This window comes from Erythrolamprus reginae, chromosome 1 (genome assembly GCF_031021105.1).
Source record: "Erythrolamprus reginae isolate rEryReg1 chromosome 1, rEryReg1.hap1, whole genome shotgun sequence".
NCBI lineage: Eukaryota > Metazoa > Chordata > Lepidosauria > Squamata > Dipsadidae > Erythrolamprus > Erythrolamprus reginae.
Window position 1 is genome coordinate 254,909,871 of NC_091950.1, and position 14,397 is coordinate 254,924,267.

The 14,397-nt window shown below is 38.3% G+C and overlaps 1 protein-coding gene across 1 annotated transcript in view; it reads left to right on the forward strand.

The window, feature by feature from the left end:
• The window catches only part of NBAS (NBAS subunit of NRZ tethering complex), a 194,249-nt gene that overhangs the window by 14,633 nt on the left and 165,219 nt on the right, over nt 1–14,397 (forward strand). Inside the window, exons 10-14 of the mRNA XM_070732857.1 lie at nt 2,775–2,919; nt 4,470–4,535; nt 6,632–6,760; nt 12,305–12,368; nt 14,124–14,317. Of these exons, the coding sequence (XP_070588958.1) occupies nt 2,775–2,919; nt 4,470–4,535; nt 6,632–6,760; nt 12,305–12,368; nt 14,124–14,317 (598 nt within the window). The remainder of the gene's footprint in view (nt 1–2,774; nt 2,920–4,469; nt 4,536–6,631; nt 6,761–12,304; nt 12,369–14,123; nt 14,318–14,397) is intronic.

The following is a 14,397-nucleotide window of genomic DNA, read 5'->3' on the forward strand; positions in this document are numbered from 1 at the left end:
GCCTTAAAGTTTTGCATTTTTTTGATTCTCCTCACCTCACCTTCTTCCTTCGGCAGCGACTGTCCTCTTCCTCTTCTTCCTCCTCCTCCCACCCAAATTCCGAGCTTTTATTTCTTTCCTAATGGGTTTGCACACATTATTTGGTTTTACATTGATTCCTATGGGAAAAATTGCTTCTACTTACAACCATTTCTACTTAAGAACCTAGTCACAGAACGAATTAAGTTCTTAAGTAGAGGTACCACTGTACTTTATGAAGTCCTCGGAGAGGGGTGGCATAGAAATCCAATAAATAAATAAATAATAAATAAGTGAAGTACAGTGGTCCCCCGATTATCACGAGGGTTCCGTTCCAGGACCCCTCGCGATGATCGGTTTTTCGCGAAGTAGCAGTGCGGAAGTAAAAACACCATCTGCGCATGCACAGATGGTGTTTTTACTTCCGCCGCAGCAGCGAGGAGCCGAAGATTGGGGTTTCCCCGCCGCCCACGCAAACTCCTCACTGCTGCCGCGCCCGCCACTTGTCCGCCCGCCGCTTGTCCGCCGCCTGCCTGCCCGCGCGCCCGCCCTTCGCCGGCCCACGCCGTTCGCTCGCGCCGCTTCCCAGCTGAGTCCTGAAGCGAACTTCCGCGTTTGGCTTCAGGACTCAGCTGGGAAGCGGCGCTGGGGTTTCCCAGCCGCCCACGCAAACTCCTCGCTGCTGCCGCGCCCGCCGCTTGTCCGCCGCCTGCCTACCCGCGCGCCCTTCGCCCGCCCACGCCGTTCGCTCGCGCCGCTTCCCAGCTGAGTCCTGAAGCGAACTTCCGCGTTTGGCTTCAGGACTCAGCTGGGAAGCGGCGCTGGGGTTTCCCAGCCGCCCACGCAAACTCCTCGCTGATGCCCGCCGCTCGCCCTCCCGCCAGCAAGAGGGGGAAGACCCAGGGAAGCCGCCCAGCAGCTGATCTGCCCGGCGCCATCTACGCATGCGTGGCCATAGAAAAAAGGGCGCGCATGCGCAGATGGTGTTTTTACTTCCGGGTTGAAAAATCGCGATATAGCCTTTCGCAATGATCGGGATCGCGAAACCCGGGGGATCACTGTAGTTGGGTCTAGTTGTTAAAGAGCCGGTTTAGAAAGCAGGAGGCAGTGAGTTCTAATCCCGCTTTAGGCATGAACGCCAGCTGGGTGACTTTGCGCCAGTTACTTTCTCTCAGCCCAACCCTAGATTTGTTGGTGTGGGGAAGATGAGAGAAGGAAGGAATTAGTAGGTTTGTTGCCTTGAATTATTTATAAAGCAATAAAAGCTGGCTAAAAATAAATGAATACATGCTTAAATTATGGATAATATCAGTTTTCTGAGTTAAAGTGCATCAAATGTAAAGCTTTCTCTAAGCATATAATAAAAACTCCACTTTTAAGTCTCTTGCTGCATGGGAAATGAGTCCCCTTGCAAAGTTGTTGTGCATGAATTAGCAAAATAATCCATCCCTGGGATTACTGAAAGCGAGGTAACATTTCAGTATTACTTCTGAAGCCTGCCAAGCCTGCTAGGATGCAAAAGAAAGTAATAAAAGCTCGGATACATTCTCCCATATAATATTTGTAGCAGTTATAACATTTTTCCCTTTTGTTACCACCAAAGGTAAAATTGGTACAAGTCAACCAACAGAATAGTCCTGAAGCAGAAATCTTAGGTCAGATGATACTGTAAAACAAGCTTCCAGTGTAGTTAAGCATTAAGAAGATGGAATCTTGCCTTTCTAACATTGCAGAGATAATAGACCCCAAATTCCTATTGAATTGATGCATGGATCTCTTTTTTATACTGAAGAATTCATTTTCTTTGTTATATTGCCCTGGAATATGGAGATGTTTCTCTTTTCTTTTTCCAGCAGAGAAAAGTAATGCAGTTTACAAATGATTTATTTAAATAGTGCTTGATTATTTTTCTTAGTTGCAAAGTAATTTGTTTATTGTGACCCAGCCACTGAGCACAGTTATGACTGTAAGATAAGGGGTTACATAAATTGATACAGTAAATAAACAATTTTTAAAAGAATAAAATCATGGTTACTGAATTGTCAGGGGTGGTGGTGGTGGGTGATTTCATTGCCAGCAAATCTAAAAGCAAAATTGAATAAAATTTATTGGCTGTTGAAAAATTACTATAAAATTACTATAGAATTTAAATAGACATATATATTTTTTTGCAGGGATGAATTTGATAAGTCTTTTTTTTTACTCTGTACAGTACTTGATAACTAGCCAATGAATGTGTGAAGTAAATTATAGTTAAAAGCATTATTCTTGACAGAGCATGTTGTTTGTTCATCTACCACTAGGTGGTAATATTTTACTACTTGCAAAAAACCAAAAGGTTAAAATGCTCTTTCATTCCTTTATTTGGGTAAATGATGCTATATCTCCTCACTACATATTTTTTAATTTACAATGAGTACTGAAAAATTGAAACACATAATTACTTTGGAAATGAGCTTGCTAGATTAATTACTTTACAATCTCATACACTTAGTGGCAAATAAAGTTGAATTCAGGGAAGCTTAGTTCTTTATTTTCTTCCTCTCTTTCTAAGTAATAGTTTTAAATAGAATTGGGATTTGGGATTTGTTATGCACCAGAATGATATAAGTAATGGTTTTAAAGGCTGAAATCAGCAAATCAGTAATTATTAAATTATGACAGTTGAAAATGGTTTTGTTTTTTGTTTCGCCACGGCACAAACTTGAGGAACTAGAGAAGGCCAAACTAAATTGTGTGTCATCTTCTTGTGACAGAGTCTTGATTATTGGTGGCTATGAAATGGATGATGATGGAGCTGGGATGTCTAAAGCAAGTAGCTGTGGCTTGTCAATATGGAGAGTTCTTTCTGGAGCACCCTATTATAAGCAGGTTACTAGTTATGAAGACGATGCTGGGATCGTAAGTATAGATAAAGTGTATTTGAACCATTTACATTTATTTTCTGTCATTTGATCTCCCATCAAAAGCATTGGAGTAAAATCTCCAAAATTCGTTTACAGTAGGCAGACCCTGCATTTGAGATTAGATAAGCCATAATAAATGTGTAGTGCTCCCTGTAGAGCCAACACCTCAGTTTGTTAAGTAATTTATTCAGGGGTTGTGACTGTATAATCATATCTTTACACTTTAGTAGACTGCTGTAGTTGGGTATTTAGAGGGAGAAGACAGGAGCAAGAAGTTATCAACATCTTAGTATATTTACATTAACAATTACATTTTAGTAGAAAGAATGGGCAACATTTTCACTCATGATCTACATTTAAGTGCTTTTTCTATTGACCCAGCAGACATCAAATGCAACTTTTCAAAATTGGGGTGTTTGGGGAGTGTTATTTTATAAAAAGACAAAATCGTACTGTTCCAAATTTATAAATGTATAGAATCAAGATCCAAGATAATTATTTACTGTGTTATTGGCTTGAGTTGATTTGCAAATTCAAGCACTGGGTACATTTTGAATATCCCACCATCCCACCAATTCACTTTCTGTCAGTTACTGGCAACTCAGGTCCCATTAAATTCTGCTGCCTTCTGTATTATTGAATGATTTATTATTGAACTATGTAAATGCCCTTTTCCACCAAATCTCCTTGGGAAAAATACCCTAGGTTTTGGGGTGCTTGTAATTGTTAAGAAGTTTTAAAATAATACAATTGGATGGTTTTGGGGTGGGGGAACAGCTTTTACTATGCAGACTTGCTACAAGTATTGCAAATTAGAGATAATTTTGTTTATTAGCTTTACAAAAATAACTAAAGGATTAAATCTGGTTACATTAAAGTGCTAAATGTGTCAAATGTGTCATTATGATATGTATTGGAAATGGCCATCTGGAACCCGGAGTTAATATACAATATTAAGCATCTTGTTTTTTCCAACGTTTTGGATTTTACATCTATTAGGGTGAGCCATTTTAGTTAACAGAAAGATTCATTCATTCATTCATTCATTCATTCATTCATTCATTCATTCATTCATTCATTCATTCGATTTTTATGCCTCCCTTCTCCTTAGCCTCAGGACGGCTTACAACATGTTAGCAATAGCACCTTTTAACAGAGCCAGCATATTGCCCCCACAATCCGGGTCCTCATTTTACCCACCTTGGAAGGATGGAAGGCTGAGTCAACCTTGAGCTAGTGATGAGATTTGAACCACTGACCTACAGATTGGGGGAATGGTAGACCTAAATATCTTGAGAGCATTAGGTTTCCTAGCATATTAAGCAGTCAATCCATATTCTTTTCTAGTTATTGACTGAGTCTAGCATATTCTAGGCAAGATTACAGTATGAATGCTTGGAATTCCTACCACTATAATGTATATTTTATAGGGACCTTCAGAAGTCGACATATGTATTTTATGTATATTTTATTTCAACTTGATTCCTTTTGCTCCTAAGTTCTGACAGAAAGAAAGTGAATTAAATACAAGTTTGTTTTTAACAGGTGAAGAAAAGTTCATTCTTCAAGATCTTTCAGCTTTCATTTTACAACAGGCAAGGAAGGGAAAAGGTAATGAAGAATATACAAGAGTTGTTGATTATTAAGATTCCTGTGTTTTTAAGGAGGGTCCAGTTAGTCCTCCACATGTGACTACAATTGACCCAAAATTTCTGTTGCTGAACGAGACAGTTGTTAATTGAATTTTTCTCCATTTTATGACATTTCTTGGCACAGTTGTTATGCGACTCGCTGTAGTAGTGAAGTTAGTAATATGGTTGTTAAGTGAATCTGGCTTCCCCATTGACTTGTTAGGTGATCACAGGGGCTCTGCAGCCGTCATAAATATGAGTCAGTTGCCAAGTTCACAGGACTATGGGATGCTGCAGTGGTCATAAGTGTGAAAAATGTTCATAAGTCACTTTTTCAGTGTTGCCATAACCTTGAATGATTATTAAATTAACTGTTTTAAGTTAAGGACAACCTGTACATTGTCCCATATATCCTTGGTTAGGATTGCCATCTGGCGGTTCAAAAACAATATAATGGTGATAAAAGTGACTTAATTAAATAAAGCTGAAATTAATCATTTTGGGGTCCCTGAGTACAAGGGAAACTCTAAATACTGTTTCAAACCTGTACAAATTTAATGGAACGTATTCATTGTCCTGCAGTTTATGAACCAGAAGTCTCATCCAGCTTCAGGGCTGAACATTTGGATCTGATGAAAGTTATATACATTTATTTATGTATATACAGTGGTACCTCGGTTCTCGACCACAATTCGTTCCAGAAGTGTGGTTGAGAACCGATTTGGTCGAGTACCGAATTAATTTATCCCATAGGAAATAATGGAAATAGGTTTAATTGGTTTCCAGCCCCTATTTCCTTTATTTCCTATGGGATAAAGATCTGAGGTCTAAGCACTCCAAGCTGTAGTAAGGGTGGGGGCAGCTGCAATACCAGCAGTTTCAGGGGGGGGGACTCCTTTCCTCAGTGGTTTGTCTTTTTCCCTTTAAGCAGTTACACCAACTTTCTCCTTCCCGGTAGCGACGGCGGCGGCTTTCCTTAGAGTAGCAGCAGCGCCGGGAACGTCAGCAGCTTCCCTTTCTCATGTCACGTTCCCGGCACTGCTGCTGCTCTAAGGAAAGCCGCCGCCGTCGCTACCGCCGGGAAGGTGAAAGTTGGTGTAACTGCTTAAAGGGAAGAAGACGAACCACTGAGGAAAGGAGCCCCCCCCCTCCGAAACTGCCGGTATTGCAGCCGCCCCCACCCTTCCTACACTCTTTCGCTCCAAGCCTTAGGAAGGGTGGGGGCAGCTGCAATACCAGCAGTTTCGGGGGGGGGGGTTTCCTTTCCTCAGTGGTTCGTCTTGTAGTTGTAGGCAGCTACACCTACTTTCTCCTTCCCGGCGACGGCTTTCCTTCAAGCAGCAGCGCCGGGAACGTGACATGAGAAAGGGAAGCCGCTGACATTCCCGGCGCTGCTGCTGCTCGAAGGAAAGCCTCTGCCGCCGTTGGGAAGGAGAAAGTTGGTGTAGCTGCTTAAAGGGAACAAGACGAACCACTGAGGAAAGGAGGCCCCCCGAAACTGCCGGTATTGCCGCCGCCGCCCCCTTCCTACAGTGTGGAGCACGACTGGGAGGCTGTTTAGTGGGCGGCCAGAATGGGCATGTCGGATTCTGACTCCCATTCCTTCTCATCCTGTCCCCTCATTTCGGATAATAAACAACATTTTCTGTGGCTGTTCGGTATCCGAATTTTTGTTCAGATACTGAAGCAAATTTTTGCTGAAAATTTTGTTTGGTATCCAAAATGTACGAGAACCAAAGCGTTCGAGTACTGAGGTACCACTGTACATTTATATATTCTGTCCTTAAAATAATGGCCTTTAATGGTACTTGGAAGTTTTTACTTCATTTTACTTGGCCTTTCTGTGGAAATATGCTACGCTAAACTCAGTGTTTCTTGCTTTCCAGTAGACATGCCTGGAAGTATGTTGCTATTGACGTATTCCTCTCATAAAGAACCATTTCAGATCTTATATTCTGCAATCTCTTAAGTGAGATATACATCTAGTTTGGTAGTGGCAGAAAATGTGAATTGTGAGGTTAATGTTCCTCCTAATGTTCTTTCTGTTTTCATCATTCACTAAAATCATGGTGATAGGATGGTGTCTTCAAAATGAGATTTTCTCCGGATAACACTCGCTTAGCAGTTATACATTTCTCTGGAAGACTGACCGTATGGAGCATTCCTTCTCTGAAACAACTAAGAGAATGGGAACAAAGTGACCAGGTATGTGGCCAGACCCTGTGACTTGTATGGGATTTTTTTCTTCTTGGGGGGAAGGGAGGTTTGGTATGGGAAGGAGATAGCGAAAATGAAATGACCTTTCAAAATTACTTTAGAGCAGTGGTTCCTCATGTTGTGGTGACCCCCAACCATAAGTCTAGTGCCAATTCTCCCAACAGAGCTTTAAGATGATTGGCAGGAAGGTCAGAGGGACACCCCCACTGTAAATGCCTGGTTGGTTGGATTGTAAAAATATTTTCCAAGGTGCCAGAATAGAAGCTTTAGTTCCTAACACTATGGGAAATTTGTCTTTTCCCATGGTCCTAGGCAACCACTGTGAAACAGTCATTTGACCCCAGGTTGAAAACCACTGCTTTAGAAGTTCAATATTGGACAAGAAGACTCATTAGAGGTATATAGAAACTTAGAGAGCTTTAATATAGTAATTGGGCTTGGCTACTTTAAGTTCCTTTGAATTTTGTAGAATTTGCTTACATTTAGGAGAAATAGATGACCAACTGTTCTTCCAGATATTTTGGGTTTATTACAACACTAGGAGCCTGATCAGTGGTTGGGAATTATATGGCCCTAAACATCTGGAAGAATCAGGTTGCCTGTTTGCACCATATAGGTTTGAAGCATAAAACTCAATGTGATTAATGGAACTATTATTTTAATTTAATGATACTAGTACAGTTTGATGGGGAAATAGGTTTATGCATTTAACTGCAGCATTTAAAAACTTTTATTTCATACCTGCATATTGTAATTTCTACAGATTAATAATAATTTTTTAAAAACCAATCAAACTTATCATCTACCTACCTAGCTTGGTTTAAGTTGAATGTTTGTCATTATAACAATGTGCATATATAGAAAATTGAATTGTTAGCCAGAATCTGGAAAGATGCTGTACATGTGCAAACATTTTTTTTTCAATATGGAAGAAATTGAGATGCTTAAAACATAGGTGAAATAATATCTCACCAATAAAGCATTTTCACATCTCAAAAAATAAACTATTTTATTATTTTATTTTATTTTATTTTTTTAATTAAATTTTATTTTATTTTTTATTTTTTTATTTTATTTTTTTATTTTATTTTATTTAGGAAAAATCAGCTAGTTCATATACTGTATATAGGTGGTCCTTGCTTAGCAATGGTACTTGGGACCACAACTCCATTGCTAAGTGAGGCAGTCATAAGGATGACGTCATGTGATCACATTGACTGATAACAGCAGTTTGTGGATTTCTAGTTGCCATTGATAAGGGAAACCACATTGTTACAGTTAGTACTCGACTTATGACCTACCAGTTTCCCCATTGACTTTGCTTGTCGGAGGCCAGCAGTGAAGGTTACAAATGGTGTTCATGTGACTGGGGGACACTGTAAGCCACTGCAATTGTGAGCCAGTTGCCAAGGGCCCAAATGATGATCACATGACAGTGGAGACCCTTTGACAGCTGAAACTATGAGAATCAGTCATAAGTCTCTTTGCTCAGTGCCACTGTAACTTTTCATGTTTGCTGAACGAATAATCATTAAGTGAGGACTAAAATTCATTGAGGATAAATCATTTATCTGAATAAATGAACAAGTATAATGTTTTTGACCCATTTGTTGATTGGATTCTCTTTATCTAGTTTTAAGACTTGGTCGAGAACAGATGGCATTTTATGTCACATTTATGCAGAAATACTGAATATACAAAAGGAGCCACAAATGTTTAAGCACCAATTTTCAATGAAGGAATCTAGAAGTTGGATTTCATCATCGTCTAGTTGGCTGCTATGGTTAGGGTTGGGGATTAGGGTTAGTGTCTATCATTGCTTATAAATTTGCATGTTCTCGCCTGTATTTAAAAGAAGACTTATAGTATTATTTCAGAAGTCCCAGACTTCTGGAATTATCCTACTTTAGCTTAACAGAAAAATCTGTGAAGGGATAATATGTCCATACAATTCTGCAGATTTAGCACTGCAGTCATTGGCAGTTTTTGAGCTTAATGCTCTATTTGAAGGGATAATAGTACATTCTTTATAGAATCAAATCTTAATATTTTGAAATCCTTATTTGAAGCCCCAGTGCTGAAGCAAAGACATGGCATGTTGCAGACCCTTGCAGAATAAAGAACATAAGTTTTAAGTAAACCAGGTTTAGATAACTGTTTGAAAGGTATGCAATAATTTTCAAGCAAGCCTTGGAAAAAAGAAGGAAGAAATACTATGGCTACCAGTCAATTTTATCTATTCAAAATAAGTGTTTTCAACATTCTGTTTTTAATGAAGGACAGTATAGCATGCATGCCTGGTGGGTAGAGAAGAAATAAAGAATAAGAGTAAGCTATGAGTGACGAAATAGTCAAAACAGAAATAGACAGGTTAATAGTGCATTATTCTGATAGTAATGTTATTGTAATATGACTGGGATAACATTTATTTGGTTCTAGGACTTTTAGCCTCCTCCACTTCTCCGAGCCCGTTTTGTCTCCAACCTTCTACTCCCCAGCCATTCATTGCTGCCTTTTCTCCCTGGCCCTTTCACCAAACGGGCTCAAAAGCACTTTCCCCCTGGCCTTTTGGACGCAGGGGACACTTTCCTGTCAGCCAATCAGAGGATTTGTTACTTTTCATTCCTTTCCACTCTACCTGCCTGTATGTCTGGAAGCAGCGTTTTTAGAAGAAGGAGCCGGAGTTTTATATTTTTATTTGATTAGAAGTAAGATAGAAATTGAAATAACAAATGAGCACAGTTTCCCTGTCTTTATCAAAAAGGTATCTACTTCATGAAATATCGCCAGGCATGGGGGAACTAAGACATCCTCCCCCAGGCTTTTATATTTTATGTTTGGTATGTATGTGCTGTATGGTTTTAATTGCTGGGGTTTTATATATGTTTTTTAATATTGGATTTGTTTTACTGCTATATTGTTTTATTATTGTTGTGAGCCGCCCCGAGTCTTCGGAGAGGGGCGGCATACAAGTCCAATAAATTATTATTATTATTATTATTATTATTATTATTATTATTATTATTATTATTATTTCTGATTCAGTAATTCTAAAACAAAATTACACTCCCTCCTTAAGAATCTCACCCCATTTTTCATTCCTTGTGCTTGATAGGAAAAAGAGGGGGTAGCCCACCCTTTGTGCTCTATGTGTCCGATAGCTTCCAGCCTTTCCCAAACCTTCTGCCCCCCCCCCCCCCCCCCCACAAACACACTTTTTGTGCACAAAAAGAGGGAGAAGGTTGGGGGGGTTGATCAGAGTGCGTGGGGGAATTCCACATTTATTTATATGAAAATGGAATAAACAATTTTTGATAATGATGATATTGCTATCCTGTCTTTTTTAGTCAACTCAAGAAATATACCTACAATTCTCATTTTTAATTAGAATTAAATGTATTGGCCACATATAAAAGTCAAAGTAGCGGAGTGCATTTATTCCCCAACCGCCCCAATAATTAGAAAATGAAGTTTCCTTAATAATTAACCTGGAAGTGTTAGTTTCACTCCAGCTTTAAAAATAGCTTTAATTTTTTCCCAACTGTGGTATATTAGCATCCTTTGAAGAATGTCTAATCACTGATAACAGTTTAGGAATGATATAGCTAAACCTCTTCATAAATTGAGAAGTGCCGGAATATAATTTAATGGCACTTTAATCTCCTTGACCCTTAACTTCTTACCAAGAGTTTGTTCACCAAAATATTACGTAATCAGTAAGATGGACATGTCTATGTATTTACATATGCAATAAATTTCCTTCAAATGGGTCATATCTTCAGCCCAGAGAAAATAATGGCTAATCTTATTAAAATATTATGTAAAGAGGCCAATAAGAATGAAAAGCAATTGGGTGTTTTGGGTTTTTTTGTTTGCTGAACAGACCAATTTTTAAAAATATGTTTTTAATACCTGAAAGTTCATATACCTTTTTCATTTTTTATATATTCTTCTTCTTTTTTGCTAAAAAATTATCATAGCTCCACAGCAATCTTGCTAGAGGAACTTGGGAATATAGTATTTGTAGTTATATTATTAAATCAAATTTATCTTCCAAGTTCAATTTTTTTTTTATGAAGAGCAGCTTTATAAGCTTAGCCAAAAATGTAGCTACTTCATGGTGTTCTGAGGTGTTTTAAGGTGCTGTTCATGCTGTTCGAATCTTTGGAAATGGGCGGCATACAAATCTAAAATTATTAGATTATTATTATTATTATTATTATTATTATTATTATTATTATTATTATTATTCCACATACAAGTTATGAATCACATGATGCCTTGGAATCCAGATCAAGTTCTTATCTACCTCTAATGTGGAGAACATACCTTAACTCCTAACAGAAATTCAAAATTTTCATTTGAACTGCTTGATCAGCAAGATTCCCAGGCCTCATCAAATCCATCTCATCTAACTAATCTTTACAGCGTTTGTGTAAGAGCCACCCTCTTTTCTATCTTAAATAACAGTGTGTTTGCGGATGACTCTTCCAGTGCTTGCTCTCAAACTATTTTTTAGTATTGAGATTGGAGTATATATTGGGGGTAGAGAAAGAAAGAATAATATTTGGGCAGGGGAGGAGTTAACCAAGGAAATATATAACACTCAGTTTTGGTCATCATCTTGGCAAAGAAAGTGAGATAATGGAAAATTAACCAACCTTTGATGAAAGGTCATCAGTCACTGAGATTCAAGTGTCTTCAACTAATCATGATTAAAATAAAGCCCAGATTTAGTATAATTTTTCAATGTGTCTACAACAGAGGCTTTCCCCATCTTATCCAGGCATGCATTGCTTTTGAGATTCTTTCATTTCATCGTGTAACAGTGATATGGTAGAATTTATCAATTCTTGTTAGCCGCCCCGAGTCTACGGAGAGGGACGGCATACAAATCAATCAATCAATCAATCAATCAATCAATCAATCAATCAAATAAATAAATAAATACACTTGTTATATTTTTCAGAGTATAAGACACCCCCACCCCCCCACAAAGTAGTTGAAAATTAGATGTACCTTATAGACTGAATATGAGCCTGTTTTTGGACTCCTGAACCTCCACGCATCACCTTTTCTCCCTCCTTGGCCCCTAGAAGCACTCTGCAGTGTTCAGCAGGCCATTTTTTTCCAAAAATGAGTCCATTTTTGGGTTCTTAAACCCTCCTGCAGGCCAAAAATGAGTCCATTTTTGGGTTCCTAATCCCTCCTACAAGCCAAAAATGAGTGCATTTTTGGTGAAAATGGGCCTGTTTTTGGCAAAAACAGGACAGCGGAGTACTGCAGAGTGCTTCTGGGCACCGGGAAGGGTGAAAACGTGACATGCAAAGGCCAAAAACTATTTTTTTCTTGTTTTCCTCCTATAAATCTATGTGCGTTTTATAATCCGGTGCATGTTATAGTCCGGAAAATACTTTACTTTTCTTTCTTCCCTTAAGAATTACTTTAGTACAGGGAAATAATTTCTAAAGGGAGAGAGAAATGCCCTAAATACTTAACTAGAAATAAAAACTTTTATTCTTGTCATTTTAGCCAGGATATGATGAAATAAAACTAGAATGGAAACTGTCTCTGGAAAAGCGGAAGAAAATTAAAGGTTGGTGTTCAGATCTTGATATTGCATTTGACAAAGTGGGATTTTCTTAAACCAATGCCTTTAATGAATCTGTTTACAAAATAGAAACAGTGACATAAAATGTTGTTTTCCCAAGTGATTTAAATTATACATTTTACAATTACTTACTACATGCATGCTTTTGAGCTGTAGTAGCTGTTATATGTTACCAGATTCAGGGAGAGCATGTCTCTGAGCACATTTGCTAGGGACCCACAATGAGGAAGATCTGTTTTGTCATGTTTGTTTTGAGAATGGAAAAGGCATAGCACTGCATAAACAAGGATGCTGAAGTAGATAAACTTTTTCATCTGATTTGAATGGATCTTCTTACATTCTTTTCCATTTTGATAATCCCTTCTTTCTACATTTCTTCCCAGATAAACATATTTTAAATCCCAGGACTGGCTGCAGATACTTTGCTGCCAATATTTGCCATTACATCGCACTTCTGATTGTTTTCAAATTGTTTTCGTTGCAGTGTTAGAGAGTTGGAGCAAGTGAGATGTGGGTAAAAATGGTGCAGCATTACTGCAGTGCTTTTTTTAAAGAGATCTCTCGGATTTATGTCCAGCTCAAATAAATCATACCTCCTTTTATTGTGTGTGCCTGAACTAAGAGATACATTTATCTTAAATATTATACCTAGGCAAAAGAAAACTAGGCAATTTTCCTAAATATTTTAAAAGGAACAAAGTGAAATAATATAATTGTGCATTTTCATAAATGTCCAGAAAAGAGCGTAGGTGATATTATCTCATATTATTTCAGCTTGTCAAAGGTAATTACACTTTCAGCTGCATTCCATTTGCCATTTCTCAAAAATATGTGTCTCATTGTTACTCGGAGGGACAGCATGACCATGTTTCTGAATAATTTTTAAAATTCTATTCTGCTTTGAATGAATAGATGTTCCATAATAGTTAGCTGAATTATTTTAAAAGGATTCTTTCACATTTATTATTCAGAAAATGTATAGTGTATAGCCACCCATCTTAAATATTTAACTCTGGATAGCTAGCAAGACATGAAAAAAAGAATTAAAAATGCAATGATCTCAACAACAGTTTTATGTAGATATTCAATAGAAGTGGGGAGTGATTTGGGCCCTGAGATACTTCTCCTAAGAGAGCCCTGGGGCTTTGCCTTCCCACTCCCATCCCACCAATGTTTATTGAAACCAGCCTGGGAGAAAGAAGGAGAACCACTAAAACACAGTTTCTACTCTCCCTGCCCTAATGCTTATTGATGGGGTTGAAGGCTGCTGAGAGATCTAGGAGGACAAAGACAGGCGCATTACTGCTGTCTTGAGGCCTTGAGAGTATAACCAATGCTATACCTAACTTAAATCTGAACTAGAAAAGACCCAGATAATCGGCTTCCTCAAACACCTATGTAGCTACATACATAGCTTCTGCCACCTTCTTTACAATCTTCTCTAAAAGGGGAATAGTAGAATCTGAATGAAAATAATCCAGTCTTGTTGGACTGGGCAATGTTATTATTATTTATTAGATTTGTATTCTTTATTTAAGGAAATTACTTATGGAAAATTTCTTATTTAGGCATAATACATTTAATGCAAGGCTTAATTTAAACACTCCCATTAGAATAGGGAGAAGCTGGTCTCTGGCTATTAAAAGGATGCTCTGAGGTAATTTATTGTAACTGTTCAAATGCTTGAAAAGTTTAATTTTTTTTCTCTTCTATCTTCTGTTCCCCCCCCCCCCCCCCCAGACAAAGAATCCTTTTATCCATTGATAGATATAAACTGGTGGGGGGAGAATTCTATCATTTTGGCTCGGTGTTCAGGTGCTCTGACAGTGTCATCAGTGAAGAACTTGAAAAACCTGTTGGGGAAATCCTGTGAATGGTTTGAAAGCGCGCCTCAGGTCACCTCAGCTCATGAAGGAGGATTTCTATGTTTGGAGGTAGGAAGAATTTGCAAAACCAAAGAATGACAATATCAACTTGCAAAAATATTCTTATGTCATTTAAAATGAAATTTAAC